The sequence below is a fragment of the Podarcis raffonei genome, chromosome 2, assembly GCF_027172205.1.
Source record: "Podarcis raffonei isolate rPodRaf1 chromosome 2, rPodRaf1.pri, whole genome shotgun sequence".
In the NCBI taxonomy this organism is placed as follows: Eukaryota; Metazoa; Chordata; class Lepidosauria; order Squamata; family Lacertidae; genus Podarcis; species Podarcis raffonei.
This window is the reverse complement of record NC_070603.1, coordinates 57512986-57536896: the sequence shown is the minus strand read 5'-3', so window position 1 is coordinate 57536896 and position 23911 is coordinate 57512986. Positions and strand designations below refer to the sequence as shown.

At 39.6% G+C, this 23911-nt stretch overlaps 1 protein-coding gene across 6 annotated transcripts in view; it reads right to left on the bottom strand.

Annotated features, from left to right (window-relative positions):
* The window catches only part of RAPGEF6 (Rap guanine nucleotide exchange factor 6), a 143373-nt gene that overhangs the window by 68185 nt on the left and 51277 nt on the right, over window positions 1-23911 (bottom strand). The window contains exon 1 of one of the 6 annotated variants that reach the window (XM_053376787.1): window positions 17624-18586. The exons of the other annotated variants lie outside the window; for them this stretch is intronic. Within the exon in view, the coding sequence (XP_053232762.1) occupies window positions 17624-17677 (54 nt within the window). The 5' untranslated portion in view covers window positions 17678-18586. Of the gene's footprint in view, window positions 1-17623; window positions 18587-23911 lie in introns of those variants that run through there. 6 annotated transcript variants of the gene reach the window in all.

The following is a 23911-nucleotide window of genomic DNA, read 5'->3' as shown; positions in this document are numbered from 1 at the left end:
ACATATTTATTCAACTGTGAATGTTTCAAATGAGAGATTGTGTAAACCAAAGACATGTTTTCCAGGAGCAATTTGCCCTCTCCAGCCAGATCATTACCTGCATCAAGAATTCTTATAATAATGCTGCAAACATACAATTATTTGTTCAGCTGCCTGAACAATGAAATATTGTTCTACTGCCATCCCTACCACTAGAAACCTTGCAGATCCTACTGTCCATTGCCTTCCCTAAAGCTGTATTTATTGCAGGAAAAGTACTTCTTTTTCCTAATACTGCATGCATAGAAGAAAGTTACAACTCGAGGATTAGTGATTTTCTATATATATTCTGGCTACTCGACTCATTCTGGCTACTCTGCTCTTCTTGGTTCTATGGCACATCCAAATGGACCTCATTTAAACAACTTCTCATGTTGCCTATATCTCTACTACTTGTTGCTCAGTCTGAAAGACTGTCTCCCCTACCTATTTTCCTCTAGCTTTCCTGCCCTGATCAGTATAAGAAACAAATCCTGAAATTATTCAAGAATACCAAGCCAACTCTTAGATCACTAAATTAGCTCTGCACTGGGCTACTTGCCAACCACATTTCTTTGGAATACAGTCACTTTTTGTTTTATTGGCTCCAGACTTCCTGCATCAAACAGACTAATCTTTTCAAGAATATTTATTTGCACCTTATAACTGTGGGTTTACATGGGGACAATTGCTCCATAGATACCAAGTATACTTAACAGGGGACAGGACCAAAACACAAATAGGTAGTTCCCACACATCTTGCTGCCAATGTCAATGTAGCCCAGTGAACAGTGACAGAGCTGCATTCAGTGACAGTTCAAGTTCCATTAACTCACCAGGTGATGCTGGGCAACCCCTACTTCAGCCTTTGCTCCCTACTGTATAATTGCCCTAGCTCACACACTCATCATGCAAATAAAGTTGATACGTATTGCCTAATACTATTATGCACTAATGGAAATGAAAAAATACTAAAATAAAACTACAAAGGCACCTCGGTTTAAGAACAGTCCTGTTTCCAAACTCCGCAAAACTGGAAGTAGTGTCCCGGTTTCCGAACATTACCTTGGTCTAAGAACGGAATCCGAACAGTGGAAGGGCACCGGCAGCGTGAGGCCTCATTAGGGAAAGCACGCCTCAGTTTAAGAACAGTTTCGGTTTACGAACGGACTTCTGGAACGGATTAAGTTTGTAAACCAAGGTACCACTATATTAAGTTCTCACTATTCTGTAATGCCTGTTGTCTTTGGAGTTTTCTTGGCAGGGATACTGGAGTGGCTTGCTGATTCCTAATCCAGGTGGATCACGTTTGGTCAAAACTCTCCACTATGACCTGTCCGTCTTGGGTGGCCCTGCACGGCATAGCTCATAGCTTCTCTGAGTTATTCAAGCCAGGAAATTGAATGCAGATTTCCGAAAAATAGCAAGGAGAGACAAGAGGGCCTTCTTAAACGAGCAATGCAAAGAAATAGAGGAAATCAAGAGAATGGGGAAAACCAGAGATCTCTTCAAGAAAATTGGAGATATGAAAGGAACATTTCGTACAAAGATTACCATAATAAAGGACAAAGGTGGTAAGGACCTAACAGAAACAGAAGACATCAAGAAGAGGTGGCAAGAATACACAGAGGAATTATACCAGAAAGATATGGATGTCTCGTACACCCCAGGTAGTGTGCTTGCTGACCTTGAGCCAGACATCCTGGAGAGTGAAGTCAAATGGGCCTTAGAAAGCACTGCTAATAACAAGGCCAGTGGAAGTGATGATATTCCAGCTGAACTATTTAAAATTTAAAAGATGATGCTGTTAAGGTGCTACACTCAATATGCCAGCAAGTTTGGAAAACTCAGCAGTGGCCAGAGGATTGGAGAAGATCAGTCTAGATCCCAATCCCAAAGAAGGGCAGTGCCAAAGAATGCTCCAACTACCGCACAATTGCACTCATTTTACACGCTAGCAAGGTTATGCTCAAAATTCTACAAGGCAGGCTTAAGCAGTATGTGGACAGAGAACTCCCAGAAATGCAAGCTGGATTTCAAAGGGGCAGAGGAACCAGAGACCAAATGGCAAACATGTGCTGGATTATGGAGAAAGTTAGAGAGTTCCAGAAAGACATCTACTTCTGCTTCATTGACTATGCAAAAGCCTTTGACTGTGTCAATCACAGCAAACTATGGCAAGTTCTTAAAGAAATGGGAGTGCCTGATCACCTCATCTCCTGAGAAATCTCTATGTGGGACAAGAAGCTACAGTTAGAACAGGATATGGAACAACTGAAAGTGAGGAGGAATTAAGGAACCTTTTAATGAGGGTGAAAGAGGAGAGCGCAAAATATGGTCTGAAGCTCAACATTAAAAAAACAAAGATCATGGCCACTGGGCCCATCACCTCCTGGCAAATAGAAGGGGAAGAAATGGAGGCAGTGAGAGATTTTACTTTCTTGGGCTCCATGATCACTGCAGATGGTGATAGCAGTCATGAAATTAAAAGACGCCTGCTTCTTGGGAGAAAAGCAATGACAAACCTAGACAGCATCTTAAAAAGCAGAGACATCACCTTGCCAACAAAGGTCCGTAAAGTTAAAGCTATGGTTTTCCCAGTAGTGATGTAGGGAAGTGAGAGCTGGACCATAAAGAAGGCTGATCGCCAAAGAATTGATGCTTTCGAATTATGGTGCTGGAGGAGACTCTTGAGAGTCCCATGAAGTGCAAGAAGATCAAACCTATCCATTCTTAAGGAAATCAGCCCTGACTGCTCACTGGAAGGACAGGTCCTGAAGATGAGGCTCCAATACTTTGGCCACCTCATGAGAAGAGAAGACTCCCTGGAAAAGACCCTGATGTTGGGAAAGATGGAGGGCACAAGGAGAAGGGGACAACAGAGGATGAGATGGTTGGGCAGTGTTCTCGAAGCTACCAGCATGAGTCTGACCAAACTGCGGGAGGCAGTGGAAGACAGAAGTGCCTGGCGTGCTCTGGTCCATGGGGTCACGAAGAGTCGGACACGACTAAACGACTAAACAACAACAAATTCTGTAATGCATATGCTTCCTAGATACCATATTTTTCCGTGTATAAGATGCCCCCATGTATAAGATGACCTCTATTTCTTTTAACCCAAAATGAAGAAACTAAGTTGTTTAGCTTCTTGGGGGGGGGGGAGGTCACTTCCGCCAATCACTCACCCGCTTGCCTGCCACTGCCGCTCGCACAACTTGCCACAGCCAACAATTGTCTGCCTGCTCACTGCCACCAACAGCCCACCCACCCACTTGCCGCAGCCGCCAATCGCTTGCTTGCCTTGCCCTAGCCGCCAAATGCCTGCCCAATTGCTGCAGCCACAGCCAATTGCCACCAGGCCTTGCCGCAGCCACCAATCACCCACCCAATCGCCGCTGCCAATCTCCTGCTTGTTGCTGCCATTAATTGCACATCCCCCCTCTGAATTCACTATCCATGTATTATAAGATGACACTCAAATTTTTCCTAATTTTTTTAGCAAAAAGCATCATTTTATACATGGAAAAATACAGTATTCTCCCATCTAGCTATTTACATTTAAGCCTTCTCAGCTGGGTGAATAGATTGCTGACATAGATATTGTTCATAACTAATCTGTTGTTTTTTGTTTTGTTTTGCAACTGTTTTTGTTATATTTTGTGCATTCTTTGGGACATATGTGGAAGATAATTAATAAATAACTGTTCTTATTGCACATGGACATTCACCAACTATCCTACTTTGTCAACTGTGTGAATTGATCTGGAAGATGGCAGGCTTATATCCATGTAACTAATAAAATAGTCATACAAAAATATGGACTGTTTATTTAATGAAAAGGCAGATTAGAATCAGACAACTGACAGTGTTAAGGTGACAGGTTTCACATACAAAAACCACATTCTTTCATTTCATTTCAGCCTTGAATCACCACTACTGACCTTTTTAACAAGAGGAAATTAAAATGCAAGAGACCATGAAAGTGTGCTAATGTGCTGAGTGCCTGAATGCATTAAGAGTCAAGGCATTCAATGACGTTGCTCCCACAGCCACCTAATTATATTCTCTAGCCTAGATAGCGTTTCCTATCACACACAAATACTTCATTAACTAACCTATGATAGAATATCAGCAAGCTATATGTGCAAGCTATTTATCCATATGTTCTAGCTAAAAATACATCTATTCTTAGAAAATCTGTCCTGATGGCACAGGACCTTTGGTTTGTGACACAGACCTAGAATATTAACTGTCTGACAGCAGTCTGGAAATTTGTTTTTCTAAGGGTGGCACACATGGCCCTTAGGATAGGAAAGCTGTCATTGTAGCCCATGTTCTAGGCTGACAGCTGAGGCATGGGGTAGGGAAACTAGGAAAAGAGACAAGCAGAGAACATGAATTATAATTCATTTCAGAATGGTAAAAAAGCAAACATATGTGATTCAAATGATAAAATTGTATATACTGATTTAACTTATGAAAAGTTTCAACAAGGGAATAAATATCTAAGGGTCAAAATCAGTCCCTTGAAGTGACCTCAGAAGCCAGTGCAGATGGAACAGAACTGGTGTTACAAGATCAGTTTGCCTTCAACCTTCAACAGTCAACAGTCTGGCAATCACATTCCGCACTACAGTGGTACCTCGGGTTACAGATGCTTCAGGTTACAGTCTCTGCTAACCCAGAAATAGTACCTCGGGTTAAGAACTTTGCTTCAGGATGAGAACAGAAATCGTGTGGTGGTGGCAACGGGAGGCCCCATTAGCTAAAGTGGTGTCTCAGGTTAAGAACAGTTTCATGTTAAGAACAGACCTCCAGAATGAATTAAATTCTTAACCCGAGGTGCCACTGTAATTGAAGCTTCTGGGCTGTTTTCAAACACAGTCCCTTGTAAAATATATTTCAGTAATTCAACCTGGATGATGACGAGGAGGAGGAGGATTATATGCTCTGGTAGTTGAATGTAATATTTAGATCAGATATAAGGAATCTGTGATCTTCCAGATTTTATTGATGTACAATTCCCATCATCCCTGACTACTGGGCCAGGCTGGCTAGGACAGATGGGAGTTGGAATAATTCCATTGTTTAACCACTGGTACCATCTAGCTCAGTACTGTCTCTGCAACTACTCTCTAGGCTTTCAGACAGGAATATATCCTGGGCCTACCAAGAGACACTGGGATTGAAACTGGGACCTACTGCATGCAAACCAATTTCTTTTACCACTGGACTATGCCCCTTCCCCCACAAAACAGGGGCTGCTTCACCAATCTCCCTTTAAGGCAGGCTTCCTCAAACTCGGCCCTCCAGATGTTTTGAGACTACAGTTCCCATCATTCCTGGCCACTGGTACTGCTAGCTAGGGATCATTGGAGTTGTAGGCCAAAAACATCTAGAGGGCCAAGTTTGAGGAAGCCTGCTTTAAGGAATTGATAGGAGAGACTGTAATCCCCACTTGATTTTCTATCTTTCACCATTTTGAAGCTTCCTTATTTTTTATTAGCCAAGAAACATGACAAAACATGACCATTTAAAATATACCTATCATTATAATTTATGTTCTATTGCTTTGTTCCATGTTTTCAGCATGTTTTTCTTAACATTTAATACACTGAATGCATTATGCCACCTATGTGACCAAGAACAAGGAGGCCTTTTTGAAGCCCCACAAGTAACCTACTTCACACTAAGGATTTGTTATGAGAATAACTCTTTTCAAGACATGTTTTCAGTAGCTTAAATGTTTATATTCTACCCCAAAATTACAATTTGAAACTAGTTTCCCTTATGTAGAAAACCCAAACAATTCAAGCTTGTGGGATATATTTTCACCTAGCTCTTTCCTCTATACAAATTTACTATTTCAAAACTATCTGTTACAAAATTGTTACTAACATAGGCTGTTCTTAATATACAATTCTAAAATATCTTAATACCAGATATTAATAACAAAAACAACAAAACTTCTCTGCTAGAGCAGCTAACCTATGGCTCTCCATAAGTTGTTGTACCCCAACTACCATCAACCCTAGTCAACATTTCCAATTAACAGGAATGATGAGTACTGTAGGTCAGAAACATCTGGAGGCCACAATTTTGCTACCCCTCATTTGAACAATTCAGTGAATAACTGATTAAATGAAACTTTCAACAACTCAAGCAGTTAGTTTTCTGATATGGGGTCATGATCCTGAAACAGATGCATTTCACTTTCAAAGACTAAAGCTGCATACTTTGCAGAAGAATTTGTATTGCATATTGGATAGCATTCTTCAGTGTGGACTTCTGAAAAAGTGCCTTTAACATGCAGTAAAAATGGCACATTACCATAACTTCTGCCGCCCCACTGGCTCAAGAGGGTCAGAAAACTTTCCATAGCAGTTTCCCACCACTTTATGTAGGACAGAATTTAAAACTGATGAGTCTGTAATTTCCTGGGTCCTCTTTCCAACTCTATCTATCTATCTATCTATCTATCTATCTATCTATCTTGCTACTACATTGACAAATGTTCAGTAAAGATGCAGATGCAGAATATAGTGACAAATTCCATATTTTTGACAGCATATCAACAACAGCATTTGTAAAAGTTGCAGATCGCAAACACCATCTTAAAAGAGACATTTTCCCCTTTCTCTTTGAAAGAATGAAATACCTCTTTCCAAGCTGCCTGCTACATGACATGCACATATAATATGCTTCTTCAAAATAATCTATGAAATTTACTCCCACAAGATGAAATAACGGCCACTAATTTTGATGGCTTACAAGACAATTAGACCAATTCATGGTGAATAAGGCTATCCATTGCTGCTGGTCACAATAGCTATGCTCTATCTTCAGTGTCTGAGGCAGTATCCCTCTGAATACCAGTTGCTCACAAGTGCTAAGGAGAGGACAGTGCTGTTGCACTCTGCTCCTGCTTGTAGGCTTCACACTGGCAACTGTGAAACTATGATGCTGCTCTAGGTAGGCCTTTGGCCTGGCCCACCAGAGCTCATCTTACGTTTTCAACATAAAAACCAAGCAAGTATACTTCTTGCTTTATATTTAACCCACTTGCATTAATCAATTAAGTTAGTCATACCTCAGGTTACAGACGCTTCAGGTATCATTTTTTCGGGTTACAGACCTGCCGAAACTCGGAAGTACCGGAACGGGTTATTTCCGGGTTTCGGCAGAAGCGCCAAATCGCAACCCGCACGTGCGCAGATGCGCCGCTGTGGGTTGTGAATGCTGCGGGTTGCAAACGTGCATCCCGCACGGATCACATTCGCAACCCGAGCGTCCACTGTAGCTTTAATTGACTAGCAGTCCTAATGTGTACATTTTGTGAGTCAAAAGTCCAGCATTCTGAATGGGTGCTTAGGATATAACACCATTTACAGAAAAGACACATGAACTCTTTTTCAGTATCAGGACCTCTGAACCAATCGAAGCTTTTTCTGGGTACCATTCTACTCCAGAGACACAAACTAGAGCAAGAAACAGGCACAACTAAACTCCGCCCCCTCATGGTAATAGACTTGTCCGATCCTCTCTTGTCAGGTTCTTGTGTGGGTACATCCCCCTCTTCTCCCAAATTGCTAGAGAGCAGCTGCCAATTGGCTATAAAAATAGTAAGGGCAGGCTCATGTCTATCTATAACTTGGTAGCAAACTAGCTTCATTCATTCAATTACTTCTCTGTACTTATATATTACAAATCACCAGTGTATGTATATGCAAAATGTCGTAATTTTTCAAAGTTGCTACAAATGCAAGTATATTCCAAAAGTTCGCTCTCATAGGTTGCTGACATAAAACTAGGGATTCCACAAACCTATTGGAGCTTATACTTAAGAAAGAACTTGGGAGGCTCATGAAAGCCCACCTCAAAGTAAAAGTAAGCTACCCTACCTCATCACCAGTCCTGCAGCTGCCATCAAATCTCCAAAACACCCTCACTCTTTCTCTGGGAAGCAGCAAAAGCAATGGGGGCAGCACCCATATGGGTTTGCTCCTTTCTTTTCAGCACTCTGGCCAGTAGTTAGGATCCATTAAAAAAAAAGGTTCAGTTATAAAGTTTTCAATAAATTCCATTTTGTATATAGATTTTTTTAACCTTTCGGAGAGTATCAAAGAATTACATGTTTATTATTATTTTTCTATGGTGCTTATTAGTTCTGTATCTTTATGGTCACTATTAATAAATGAATTTTGTGTACGGGTCCACTTGCTTAGCATTTGTATTTCAGTAGCTAGAAACAGTATTGTACTATTTACTTATATGAAAGATGTTTCTTAATATGGGCACTGTAAACTTATTTACATAAATATCCCTGATCATGAATAAGAAGCTACACCCATGAGTGTACACCCATTCAGTTGGGAAATGAACATTAAGTAGCTGACTGCTAATTAAGTCGGCTTTCAACTTTTGAAAGGAAATGTAACTGCAATGTTCCTTGTTACCTACTGATGAAAGAGGGACAAGTTATACATATATGTATAGAATGGCTTTCGTTATTTTCAAATGAGCAATAAATTTTGATATTGAGATTACCCTCATGAAGGCAACTTGCATTTTTTTAAAAATAAATTGTGCATACACTGAATGCTTCTTAGTTTTGACAGATTGTTATATATCGGTTTCCTAACTTTCATGATTAGCTTTACTAAATTACTCTTTGGGAGATATTTAAACAGGCAGTTTCTCCTTTCTAATATTTCAATATTTAGTATGTTGCACTGCGTGATTTAAAAGGCACATTTCATACCATTTAAACAGAAGAGGAGGACAACTAACATTATTTATCTAATGTTATTGTTGGCAGTGAACTGCAACTTGAAATTTGAATTTCTTCAATATAACAGCCACAAAATAACTATTTTGACGCTATAATCATTACTCCTAATACAGTGGTACCTCGGGTTAAGTAATTAATTCGTTCTAGAGGTCTGTTCTTAACCTGAAACTGTTCTTAACATAAAGCACCACTTTAGCTAATGGGGCCTCCTCCTGCTGCCGCGCTGCCGGAGCACGATTTCTGTTCTCATCCTGAAGCAAAATTCTTAACCCGAGGTACTATTTCTGGGTTAGCGGAGTCTGTAAGCTGAAGCGTATGTAACCTGAAGTGTATGTAACCTGAGGTACCACTGTAACTGGCTCTTAGTATCATAGTTGATAGTTATTATACTACCAATATGATTGCCATACCTTGATAATAATACAGTTGCAATGTTACATGCCACACATGGCACTGAAAGAGATAAGCCAGGCTCTGGCAACCGCAAGCTTCCTAGCAACACAAGAACCACAGAGTGATTATCCCTGCCACCTCCCCAGCCCCAAAGGTGAACACTGCAATTTGATGTAGCTCTCTGCATGCTGACTCCACCTATTTTCTCCGACTATATTTACACACCAAAAAGAAGAACTTCAGTTTTGTTGTAACCATGTCAGGAAAATGCTAGATGAACACCACTTAACATTAAAATACCTGGTTTTAATGAGAATGCAATATGTATTACAATGGTACCTCGGGTTAAGTACTTAATTCGTTTCGGAGGTCCGTTCTTAACCTGAAACTGTTCTTAACCTGAAGCACCACTTTAGCTAATGGGGCCTCCTGCTGCCGCCGCGCCGCCTGAGCACGATTTCTGTTCTCATCCTGAAGCAAAGTTCTTAACCTGAAGCACTATTTCTGGGTTAGCGGAGTGTGTAACCTGAAGCGTATGTAACCCAAGGTACCACTGTATTAAAAGTGTCAGCATTATTGTAGAGCTTGTTGCACACAAACTAATAATACCTCTACCAATTTGTAAAGCATAAGTGAAAGCCCAAGATCATAGATGCTTGGTGTACTTAAAAGAGGGATGGAGTTCCAATGAACCAGTGCCACCGAATTGAAGGACCTGTCTCATGAACAGACAATCCAAGCAACCAAAACACAAGGCACTGTCAACAGAGCCTCTTCAGCACACCATAGTGGTTGGACAGGGTTGTAGGGGGCAAAGATATTCTTTCAGGTAGCCTAGTTCTGAGCTATATAGGTCCTTATGTACCAACTTTAAAACTTGGAGCGTGGCTAAGTAGCATACTGGCAACCAGTACAATTCCTTAGGTCTGCTTCACACACAAGTCTAGCTGTGGTTTGTGGTCCCAACTTAAAGACACCTCCACATAAGCAGCACTGAAATAATTCATTCATGAAGTTAACATCATAATCACAACATTATCTTTGTTAATTTTCAATAGGTTGGCCGTCATATTAGTGGATAGCCTATTATCACCTAGGGAATTCACAGCTGAGATGGCATGTCCGTTGAAGGCTTGCGGCTCACACTCCCAACCTTCACTCTCAAACTGTATGAAAATACTTTTCTTTTAAAAATTAGCAACAAAGGTTTATTGGAGACTACATTGACAACAATGATTTATGTCAACAACAAATTTTAAAACAAATTTAACCTGAAATTTTTCAGAATTTATTACATAGTATCTGCAGGAGGTGTATAAGGAGTGAGATGATCTTTCAGGTCTCTTTCAAGTTATGCAAGTCTTAATGTGACAATAATCAGTGACTGTCCAATGCCCAAGTGTCCAAACTAACAATCTAGTCATATGTGTAAACACAAAGTTAGAGATTTCTCAAGTGATTGTTTTCATTGTTTTATTTTTCAGTACAGTCGTACCTTAGAAGTTGAACAGAATCCGTTCTGGAAGTCCGTTCAACTTCCAAAATGTTCGGAAACAAAGCACAACTTCTGATTGGCTGCAGGAAGCTCTTGCAGCCAATCGGAAGCCATAGAAGTCCAGTCAGACGTTCGGATCCCAAAAATAGTTTGCAAACCAGAACAGTCACTTCCAGGTTTGCGGCGTTCGGGAGTCAAAACGTTCGAGAACTAAGCTGTTTGAAAACCAAGGTACGACTGTATCCCCTGTCACAAAGAAGCCTTCAAAGTCTTTCATGGTACAAAGCATTTTATATAAATCAACACACATGTCTGACAATGAGCAACATATAAAAGAAAGCAGAAGTTAAACATTCACAAGCAATAAAAACATTACCAATATTTTTCCCTTAAAAACCACAGAAGGATAAAATTAGTTATCTGATCAAGCTGGCTAAGTTCCTATTATTAAGCCTTGAAGGACAAAAATGCAATGTACCATTTCAGAATTAAGAAGAGCGAAAATGCCAGAGAATATAAAAGCATTTATGCTACATAATTTTCTACATCTGTCTTTGATTATAGCAACCTTACGGTAAGAGCTGTGAAAATTTGTTCCAGTAAGTGCCCAAGCATTTTTACCTATTTTAAACCACTTTAAACAATGCAAAGAAAATCAAAAGCAATAAAAACAGAGTGATTTATTTCAAGTTACTAGGAACTCTTGTTTTAAACAAGGAAATGAAATTTGTATTCAACTAAAACTGGTGACATCAATGGTCGGTGGGCAACAAATCATCTTTCTGAATGTTATACAGTGTGTTAACAGAAGGAAAGCAAAATCAACAACAGACAAGTAGAAGGTACATGGTTGTCTTGGAAGGTGGGGTGCTTCCATTAAGAATCCCAACAGGGAACCAACTGAAGCAGTATAGATTAAGATTGCAATCCTATACCCAAGGGATTCCCAAACTGTGGCCTGCAAACCATTCAGGCGGTCTCTGTTATGTCTGTGGATTTATGGGTGAAGACAGCACACCCATCGTATTAAAAATATACATTGATTTTTAATTGTAATGTTAAAGGTAAAGGTAAAGGTACCCCTGCCCGTACGGGCCAGTCTTGACAGACTCTGGGGTTGTGCGCCCATCTCACTTAAGAGGCCAGGGGCCAGCGCTGTCCGGAGACACTTCTGGGTCACGTGGCCAGCGTGACAAAGCTGCATCTGGCGAGCCAGCGCAGCACACGGAAACGCCGTTTACCTTCCCGCCAGTAAGCGGTCCCTATTTATCTACTTGCACTTAGGGGTGCTTTCGAACTGCTAGGCTGGCAGGCGCTGCGACCAAGCAACGGGAGCGCACCCCGTCGCGGGGATTCGAACCGCCGACCTTTCGATCGGCAAGCCCTAGGCGCTGAGGCTTTTACCCACAGCGCCAACCGCGTCCCAATTGTAATGTTATTGCTTCTTATATTCTATTTCTTACATTGTATCTTATTGTATTACAAATTTGAATTTTATGGAATTCAGATTGTGATACAATAATACGTAAGAAATAAAAGCAGCAATAAGAATACAATTAAAAATCATACAGCATCTAGCACAGTATATTAAAATTGCTATAACAGTCTGGAAAAATCAGTAAGTGGTTCAGCAAGATCTTCAGCTATGTTCAAGTGGTCCAGGAGGGTGGGAGTTTTGCAACCACCATTACACTCATCAGGGAGTATGGTCCCCTGAAATTAATACAACTTTTTTCTAGGTAGACATGCAGAGGATTGCACTTTTATCTATAGCAGTCAGATTTAAATAGGCAATTTGTACATTATCTATGTGATCAAATAATATTTTAACGTAGTAATATCACAAGAAGTCGATTTCAAATACTATTAATTAGTAACAATTCTGAATGTAAGCATTCTAAATGTAATTTTTATGACAGAGGCTGCTTTTTAACCATAGGATGATATGCTTTACACACAAGTCAGACCATTGGTCCATTTAGAACAACATTGTCTACACTGACTGGAAGTGGCTCTCCAGGATCTGAGTCAAGAGCCTTTTCTACCCGGAGGTGCCAGGGGTTGAAACTGGGACCTCCTGTGTATAAAACATTGATTTTACCACTGAACTATGGCTCCACCTAATTTGATTCAAATTGAATCAGTTGGAATCCAACAACATCTGGAGCGCATCATCTTGGCTGCCACTGATTTGCACAAACCACAATTTGCCTAGAAATTAGAGCTTGAAATGGGTTTTTCATTTAAGTTTGGAGGCAAGTTGCTTTTTGCCCATTTTGATCAGAAATGAAAACTACGGTTTGCCCCAAACAGGGATGGAAGGAGGAAGAGATCAGGAGAAGAGAGTACACTTGTCCAATAGAAAACCAACAACAGATTGACTATTAGGTATGAGTCAGGCCTACTGTATTATTTATAATATTTAACCTCAAGAGTCAAATATCTTACTTCACAATTGCTTTCCCATGTACAAGAAGTAGCTCTTTTAACTCAATCAGCTTGCTAGGATGTCATGATTACATTATTAAGATTTCTGCATTAAATTAAAGGTTCGTCTTCAAGTAAGTTCTTTCTAAAAAGAGACTTACTGCAAATAGTATTATAAAAAGCAAAGGGATCTTATTTTTCTTTTTAAAATAAACTTGTATTTATGTAGATTTATGTTCCCACATCAATGTTATTTCTTATTGGTATTCTTAAAATTATATGGGAAAGTGGATCCCATCATGACCAGGTCAAGAAATTACACCCTTGCAAGGATGGACTAGTTGACATAACTCAGGGGTCTCCAATATGACATCCACAGGGTCACAAGTGCCTATAGAGTGCTACCTTCATGCCACCAGAGTTCCTTGTGCGCACACGGCAGTTTCTCAGTTTGCAAGTATGCTCATGGACCCAAAATGTTTTATGACTTAAAGAGTTTTATCCTGGGAAACTCTTAGGATAAATTGTTTCAGACAGATCAAATCCCTTCAATGTCTCACAGTGATGGTTCAGTAACACGTGAAACATTTGATTTTAACAGATTAAAAACATAACAGCAGTGCTGTACTCACTGTACTTACATTATTATAATACCTGCACTATTCATTCCATCAACACTTCTGCAGAGATCAAGATACCCTTACAAGTTGTATTTACATTATCTCAATTAGGTCTAAGCCCTTAGAAAAGATTCAGTTTCCAAGTAAGAAGCATAATTGAATATTTAAACATTATATACTATAATTTGCTTCACACGGTCAAGGCTTTGGAAGGTAATGTATAGTTAAATAGATTATTTAAGTTGGGACAACCCATTCCTATTTCAAACTTATGGGGTGAGGTTTAACATTCCAGGAATGAAACAGACTTTAAATGGCTTGAAATATAGGTAAAAAAAATCTTTGGTGGTCCATCAGTCAGTCACAACTTATTTAAACTGCTTTGTGAGGTCCGTCTGAAAAGCAAAATTTCTTAAATTAAATAAAATCCTAAATGCCAATAAAAAACTGATCATGTAAGCAGTAATATTTCTTAACAGTGGTACATTGGTAAGAGGTGATAAGGAATTTTGAATACCATACACAAACAACCCAAGAATGAACCTGGAAGTATTTTAGAATGTATGATGGGAAATGGCCAGTCAAACTCAGATTTACTACATGATACATTTAGAAAAGCTTGACTACGTGAAGAAAGGAGAAAACAGCACAACCAAAAGAAGTAATGAACTACAACACATAGTTTAAGATTCCTAATTAACACAAACTTTTATTCTTGGTTTCAGGCAATAAGGTATGTTTACCTGGCTCCCTCGGCCTGTAAAGCAAAATAAGCACCACAACCCCAGAGTTGTTCGCGAATGGACTTAACTGTCAGGGGTGCCTTTACCTTTACCTTGAATAAAGCAGCATCTAGTAGGCTTGGGGCAAAAATGGGAATACGGTTGAAGTGTTTCACAAAAATCTTTGACCACTCTGTAAAACATTTTGGTGATGGGGTGCTGTACAATGTGGCAAAAGTATCTGTCCACTCAAGAGTGAGGACAGGATGTATTGCCACCATTCTGACTCCTTCACATCATCATTATGTAAGAACATAAGGAAGATCCTATTGGATCAGGCCAATGGTCCACCTAGTCCAGGATTTTCTCCTTACAGTGGCCAAGCAGGACCAGAGTGCAACAGCACCCACTCCAATTGTGATTCCCAGCAACTGGTATTCAGTGTCACATTTTGTCTCTGACAGTAAAGGTAAAACATAGCCCTGAATCCATCTAATTCTCTTTTAAAGCCATATTGGTGGCCACCACTACATCTTGTAAGAGCAAATTCTATATTTCTAACTGTCCGCTGTGTGTAGAAGTACTTCCTTTTGTCTTCTAACATTCAGCTTTACAGGAAGGCACAAGTTCTATTATTTCAAGGGGGGGTGGACTTCTCTATTCACTTTCATCACACTATGCTCTATCATTCCCCTTGTTCACATTTTTTCTAAATTAAAAATTCCCAAGTTGTAATCTTTCCTCATTGTGGAGTTGTTCCAGCCCTTGGCTCCCTTTGGTTGCCCTTTTTCTTCTTTTTTTCTTTTTTGCATCTTTCCCAGTCTAAAATATCATTTTTTAAAGTAAAGTGACAGAACTGTGAACAGAATAGTGAAATGTGACTGCCCACGTGATCCCCAACATACTATCAAGGCAGGAGTTGGGAGCAAGTCAGCAATAACTCACAAGGTATCCGTGAAGTTAACTCTTTATTCAAAGAAACAAGATAGCTCAGGCCTAGTGATCACAGCAAGTCTTCCAGTAGGTCTTGCCCCAATGAGGCAGTTGTGAGGACTGAAGGTTCCTGCCTTCCCACCACTCTCTAAGGCTGCTCCTCCCCTTGGTCCTTCCCCAGGAAACTGAGGCTCCTTCATCTTGTCTCTCTTTGCTCCACCCTCTTCATTCCTCTTCATTCTGGGAGACCAGGGAGGAGGGAAGCTGGTCACAGCAGGACAGGGAGACTCCATGGCTTCTTCAGCAGCCTGCTTCCCCTCTGCTTCTTGGTCCCCCTCCTCACTAGCCTCCTCTTTTGCCTCCGATTCTGAACTGTTCCCTGTCACAGCCTCTTCCTGCTCACTAAACTCGGTTGACCCTTCAGCTTCAAACACCTCCTCCTCCCAGTCTGCTCCCTCTTCTTCCTTTGAGCACTCATCATCATCCTACCACCAACCCCCTGGCTCTGAGTCTTCTTCCCTTGGGGATTCCCCAGCTGGTGCCCCTCCCACTCCTCTGCATCCAGCCAGTCCATGACACATAGCCAGTGAAAAGAAACACTCTTTTTTAAAATTGTTCCAAATCAGTCACTGATTACTCCAGGTAAAGCCATAGCTTGCAAATCTGCTGGAACTGAAACTTAGCCACTTCAGCCATCTAGGCCTCCAGGGCAATGATGGATCAACAAACACCCACAAGATCCTTCTGAAACAGCACAACCCTATCCAGATCTGGTCATATCCCCACTTCTCCATCATAATAGCCACCTACACACAGAGACTCCATCTTGTCAGGATTTAGTATGCTACATTACTTCTCTAAGCTAGAAAACACATAGTGCTAAGAAAGCAGCACTCAAGTCTTCTAGTGTCACAGGGTCACTGAACTTTGAATCCCAGGAAACAAAGAGCAGGGGCAGAAATGTTTTCCTAAGCAAGCATATTAGAAAAGAAACTAGTTCCTGTCATGGGTGTCAATTTCACTATGCTGGCTGTATGTCTTCTCTCCTTTTTCAGTCTCATATTGGGGGTGGGGGTGGTGCACACCTGAGCATGTAGGTTGATATTGGGCACTGCCACAGCACAGCTGCCTTTCCTAGCTGAAGAAATACAGTGTTGTGATAGTTATTCAGGGTAGGGGGAAAGACAGGAAACAGAAGATGGATACAGGAGAATTCTAAGAACAGAGCCTCCAGCCTGACAGCAATACAAGACCAAAGTGGATATTCACCTTTTCAAATCACTTATTTGCAGGGCTGGTAAGAAAAATAGGTTCGAAAATTTGACCTCAAAACGATGAAGAGATAAATAAAGGTGCCCTGAATATAAAAGCTGCTGGTCACATGAAACAGCCACCAACTTTTAAACAAACATTTGCTATCTTAAATCCTTACCAAGAACAATACTAAAGAGGGATGCTACCTATTCCTAGCACACAGCATGTTGAAATTGTAGAGACAAATGGGGGTGACACAATTTTTAGTTGATTTTTAGTTCTTCATTTTCAAAACATCAGCAAATTTTGTGTACTGTACATATTTATTATTACTATGTTCCATTATCATAATAATATCAAGAAGGAGAATACTAGACGAACTTTCAAGCTCAGGAGCTCTATGAACTTTCCACCCACAAGTCAATTACTTCACTTCAGCCTTAACAACCAGAAAATAGCTTCTAGGACACTAAAGTTTGCTGTTGTGAAGAAGCAGTGAAACTTTCGTGGAGGTATAACTTTTGTTTAAAAAGAAAGAGTAAGGATATCCAAAATATGTAGCTTTACAGATAATTGCTTCCTCTTGCAATGTCATATATGTTGCAAGAAATACAGCCATAAACAGTTGCATTGCAAACTGACTATCTTCACATACATAATGGTGTTACTTTGAAGACACGATCATTTCCTAATTACAAGCAAAATGAGGAAACCATAACCACAGCTTTCTGCGACTTTAGGTGACTGTTAAGGAGGCCAAAGAGCTCAAGCATTAATATATATCTTGTTAGATTTAAAGATTTCTCTTACACCAAACTGAAACATCCTAAGATTACCACAATAGTATTAGAGAGTTTCAAAACTAGAAAACAAACTGATTGTATGTTTAAACTTTAAAAAGTTATTAAGTAATAGCTATTTTCAAATTATGTTCAGCTTGAGAAAAACCTACATATGAATTCTTACTTACTTTAGAGGCCCAAGGCTGCAGGCAGTTGGCGTAACAACGAACAAGAAAAGCCATTTCCTGGGTTGAAGGGAAAGTTTCCACTCACCAACAAGAAATTAAGATCCTTAGAAGTTTAGAAACCAGAAGCCAAAGAAATGGATTTTCAGGCACAAAATCAAGTAGACTTTAATTTCACAGTGATTAATTAAAAATTAAATTCCTACTGTATCTCAGTGGCTTTCAGCATTGCAAAAATTACTGCAAAAACAGTCCAATTTCGACAAGTACATAATTGCACATTCAAAATTTTCAGTGCTGCTTCTTATTCAAATACAAAGGTCAATAGATTTCCCCAGGCAGGAAATATACCTGAAACAGCTAGAATAAATTCTAGAAAGGTTTACAAGTTAAATGCATCAGTCTCTGGAAAGCTGAAAGCTGAATTCCTTTTAAGTATTTTCCCATTGCAAGGCACAGGTTAAAGCTGGTTAGTCTTCAGAGTCCCATTTCCTCATCTTCACATTTTATAATGCAGGTATAGTTTTGCAAAGATTCTTGTTAAAGCAGATCTCGGATGACTGTGGAATCCTTCATATTAAAGTTCCTTCTTTATACTCTTGCCCACCATGACAAGAGTAAATCCATTCTCAGCTAGTATCTTCAAGATATATAAATATACACAGTACTCTTAACAGGTTTGCACTACAGAATTGCTCAAAGCCTCTGCGATCAAAGCCATTTCCCTCCCAACCCCCTCCAATGCAGAGTTTAAAAATGCTGCAGTATAGCTTAGAATTCTAATGCACAGCCAGATACATGGTTAATCCAAACCCAGCATTTACCAATTAAAACATTTCTAATACATTGCAAAAGGCAACATCCACAGCAAGACTGAACGCTCGAGTCCTAATTCCTACTATCTTTGCTCGTTTCTCAGCAGCTCCCTCAGGAGAAGCTCTCATCGATTGGATGCTCCGCAGCAAGATGAAATATCTAATAAGGAGGGGAGAGAGTGGGAGGGGAATGGAGCTAAAAGGATGACATCACCTGTATAGAAAGCCTTTAGAAACTGCATTAGATCAATTGGCTACTGTATCTGCAGATGCAGCCAGAGCATCTTTATTGACCTAGTATAAACACACCTCTTGTACAACAACAATTCAGCAAAACATACGCTATGTTACATTTCATATCACTCTGCTGATCTGACTGTGCACACAATTCCTTTGGGTGTTTTTTTTTTTTTTAGCACTTACTCTTGAAATGTGTGTATCAGCTCACATTTTTTTCTAAGTAGCATTATGGACAAAGCATATTTCTTATCATTGTGATAAAATTTGGCACTGACAATTCCTTCATTATGACCTGCTGCTTATTATCTCCCTACAGATTCTGCCTATCCACACCCTCTCATAGCAAGGAATTTTATTGAAGAGACTAAACTTTCTCCAGTAATGTTGAAAGATAATTTTAATCACTAGTCAGGGTGACCATCTTACAGTAGGTATACTACAAAAGGCAGACCAAATTTGCTTTTATGACCAAAGCGAAACACTTTGTGGTTGAAAATGGGTGTCATTCACCCACAAGTTTACATCAACCTGCAAGTTACATTCGATTTGTATCTTCCCAAAATATATTAGTTAAGAGCAGAACTCATCAAAGCTTGAACTGGCCAGAAATGGAGAAACAAAGATATACATGCAATTGAGATCTTATGTAGAAACTGGGTTCTATATTCGAAGGCGGCAATTTGAAAATAACTTTTAAAACATAGGGTTGTATCCATCAGCATCCTTCCATTCACAGGAGACCCTGTTTGATTTTTCACTAATCACCTTGCCCTCTGTAGCCCCTTTAACTGGCTCCCAGATTTAATCCAGAGTATTAGGGAACCCACCAGCACAGCGTGGAATAAGGGCAGGGGAGGAGAAAGAGGAAATTGCCTTCCTTTTGCTCTCCAAAGCCTCCTCTGGGTCTCAAAGAGCCTTCCATGGACAGAAGAACAGCACTGGATAAAACTGATGTGTACCTAGAGTATGCTTTATTTAAATAATTTTCCTTTTCGTATGTTTATTTATTTTTAAAATATATTCAGTACTGCTTGAAAAATGAGAAAGTATTCCGCATTTAAACTAATTTTTTTGTTCACAATAAGGCAGCAGATGAGCAGCCCCACTACTGTACCTACATCTTTTTAAATGATTCATGTTAACACTGCTCAAAAGTGAACAGGTATAAACCCCAAGTAAGAAACTAGGTTTCCAAAGAGTTCAACTTAAAATAATTGTTTAGTGATGCAATGTAACTATACTAAAACAGGCTGTATCATATTAAGAGACATGCAGTTTATTTTTATTTTAAGAAAAGATGCCTGATTAACAACAAACATATTCTGTTGTACAGTTGAACTGTGTGTGTTAGTTTTGAAATTGCTGCATTGTGCATGAATTTACTCCACCAAAGATTTTTAAGTGAATGCAATATTTCACAACTACTGTAAACATAAGCTTAATAAGGGGATTTTCTCCCCTTCCTTTCTAGTTTCCCCTTTAAGTGAAGATGACATCATCCTTTTTCCTTTTCCTACGAATCAGACTGCAGCTACTGCAACACCCTGGGGAATGTATCTCAGCCCCTACATGCAATCCTGCCAGCCTAACAGCTATGTGCAGGGTGAAAAACTGACCTAATTCTACGCTGGCACCCTTTTAAAAAGCAAAGTGTCTTTATGCCACTCTTACATAAATTCCTTAATAAATTATCGGTTGAAGACAAATGTCAAATGATCAAAATTCATTATCTGCAACAGAGGAAAATAACCAAGTAGGATTTTAAAATGAATGCAATCAGAGCTAAGGCTATATTAAATATGTATTTGTCTGTAAATTATTTATTTCATTTTTTTAAAAAAGGCTATAAATGAAATAAAGTGACTTTTTTCTTTTATTAAACACTTTAAAATAATCCATCTACATACTGAAGTAGGAGAGAAAACCAGCAGGGTGATGTGAATATGATGGAAAGAACACTGTATTTTTGTAATCTGAATACTGTTTGGAGGTTTATTATTGGACATTTTTTCAACAGGACTAGAGGCCTGTTCTTTTTTTAGAAGATATACTTTAATCAATAATTATGCAAACCCACCATCAAGAGAATGTATGCCCATCACATGACTTCTAGCCAAGCAGCTACTTTTCATTCTAGATGTCCAAAAAATGTCAACTCTCCTAATTCATTATTTGTGCCCTGAAGATGAATGTTTGAATTAATTCCCTGGTGCACTACTACATGAAAAAGCAAGTGATAGGGGAAATGCCAGTACAGTAGCTAGCAGGTTACTTCAAATGCAGTGTAAAGTAGTAGCGTGACTTCGGTAACCCACTGTACTCAGGAGTTGATAACTTGAAAATACCTTGGTAATTGGCAGAAAAAGACAATGTTAATCAGCAGTATTTTAATACATATTATACATGGAGAAAGAGGGAGGGAGAGAATATGAATGAATAGTGATGGGTCCGCCTAACATTTTAGTGTTTCAACAGAAGAGTTTCAAGAGTTTAAAGTTACATACAAAAGTGTTTGAAATGTATTCCAAAACAGAAAGGACCAATGATGGAAATGAATATTGGCAGATGGAAAGGAATCTGAGAGAATCTTCATGCTGCACTGGCAAGCCTTGAGTGACTTCATACTGCTGGCAGATCACCCACACACACTGCACTTAAATATCTTCCATAAATATTTTCAAGCAAGGTTAGATCTATACTTTGATTTTTAAAGATGATTTTATTCTTCAGTCTTTGCACAGGTGAGACATTAAAAACAGCCCCTATGAACTCCCCTCATTTCCTCTTCCATAGTGACATTATGCTCTGACATTAAACAGCAAGTGTACAATAGTTTTCATTGCAGCTAAAATCCTATCAAAAGGCACAGAAAGATTCAACAGCCGTATGAAAATGTAAGCCATCCTAGGAGGGAGGGGGGAGAGCAGAGGAGAGGGGAGGGGAGGGGGAGAGAATGTAAGAGAGAGGCTGTCACTAGAACTAAAATGATGTAAGCTTCTAAAATTAGAATCAGCGATACAGAGGGAACAATAAAAAGGCACCACAGATTCAATTTCCCTATAGGCTTTGTAGCTACTTTTCTTCTCTAAGATAATGTGATATACATGAAAAGGTCATCTCCCATTTAGAGCTTTGACATTTATATTTTTAATAAAACTAATATGAAATTTATATGAATGGCTTAATTGTTGTTTCATGTCTATTTCAAATGTTAACTGTACCCATGTGTATACATGATCAACACGAAAAGTCCATCCCTGTGTAACTCTGCAAAGACAACACACATATTTGTATTTAGAGTTTCACTGACGATTACAATCAATCTGTTAATTAATGTTAAAATATTAAATCTCAGTGTGGAAGGACTGCCTCAACAGAATGCAACACAAGCAAGAGAACTATTAGGCATGGCGTGTGCACTGCATAAAGGGAATCAGTTATTATTTAGGGAATTGGTAGAGGGGTGACTGATAGCATAGACCCAAATCACATTTTCTCAATCCAAAGCTCTATCTCTTTCACAAAATCAGAGATGCTGTCTCAAATGTTTGGCTTAGGAAACAAACCACAAGTGAATCTATAGGCAGACATACACATTATTTTGTAATGCACAGGCAATCATTTCAAACTGCCTCCTTGTGATGTCTTCACCATGCTACTACCTTCAAGTGTAGAGTTTCTATTGTACTGCTTTCCATTTCGGCAGCTACCTGTCCATGTGATATGGAAAACTGACATAATCAGCCATACTATGTTATACTGATGATGGGAAGCAGACATATGGAGAAGTTAATTCAAGCAGTCTCTGCATGATAAAGGTTACATATAGATCGGCCAATGCCTTTTGGTGCATCCTTAGGCAGTCACACTGACTAGACTGGCATACACAAACTTCATGTGCCTGCATAAACAGTTCTCTTAAAACATGGTTGTTACAGCTGCTGCTATTAGGAGGAATAGGTTCTCTCAAATCACATAGCAAACATAATTCCCCAAGCACTACTGCTAGGGAAACACAAATCATTTTTCTTAAAAGGATTGTACACCTATATTAAGAAATTCTGTAAGGATGCTGGAGCAGCTAGACTAGTATGACCAAGTGCAATCCATCAAAGCTCAGCTACTCTGATGATGCAGGTGTCCAGGCATGCACACAAGCAGAGCTCTGCAAAAACATAGGCTTCCACATTTATTGCACCACATTTTTTTGCTAGTGCTAACTTCTGCATACATATTGGAGCAGCACAAAATTAGAGACTGGACTTAAACTTCCACCAAACACAGGTCCCTATGAAATACTGGCTTCCCTGAACACCAGGAGTATGTAAAGCATCAATATGGAAGACCTTAACCTGTTACACACAGGGAGATCACAGGATGTCTGGTCTGAACATGTCCTACTTTTCAGATCTAATTCTATTAGCTTCAGAAAACAATATAAGCTTGAAAACAGATATTTAAACTTCGGACAATCGTATCTTTGTTTAACAAGCCAAAATATTAATAAGTATGTTTCCTGCATCCTATCCATTCTGAAGGAAATCAGCCCTGAGCGCTCACTGGAAGGACAGATCCTGAAGCTGAGGCTCCAATACTTTGGCCACCTAATGAGAAGAGAAGACTCCCTGGAAAAGACCCTGATGTTGGGAAAGATGGAGGGCACAAGGAGAAGGGGACGACAGAGGACGAGATGGTTGGACAGTGGTCTTGAAGCTACCAGCATGAGTTTGACCAAACTGCGGGAGGCAGTGGAAGACAGGAGTGCCTGGCGTGCTCTGGTCCATGGGGTCACGAAGAGTCAGACATGACTAAACGACTAAACAACAACAACAAATGTTTCCTGCATTAGCAGTGCCTTCACTTTTCCCTTCATACAAGCAGTGATTAAACCAGAGAGTCTCCAATTAATCACAGTTTTCCATTTCATCAGAACCAGAAAACTATGGTTACCAGGTTGCATACAAGTCAGGATCTTAAGCTACAGTTTGAAGAGGGTTTAAGATTCTGACTTTTTCCATTGCCAATAACCATGGATTCCCAGTTTGGATGAAACAGAACACTATGGTTTATTAGAGATTTCCTGCTTTAATAACAGCTCACATGTGTGGGCAAAAGGTCCATTTACATCTCTACTAGTTAAACTGAGATGTGTTTATTTGAGACAAACTATTCTGTTTCATCTGTGATATATATAGAGAGAGGGGGGGGGAGATCTGAATGACAGTTTCTATATTCT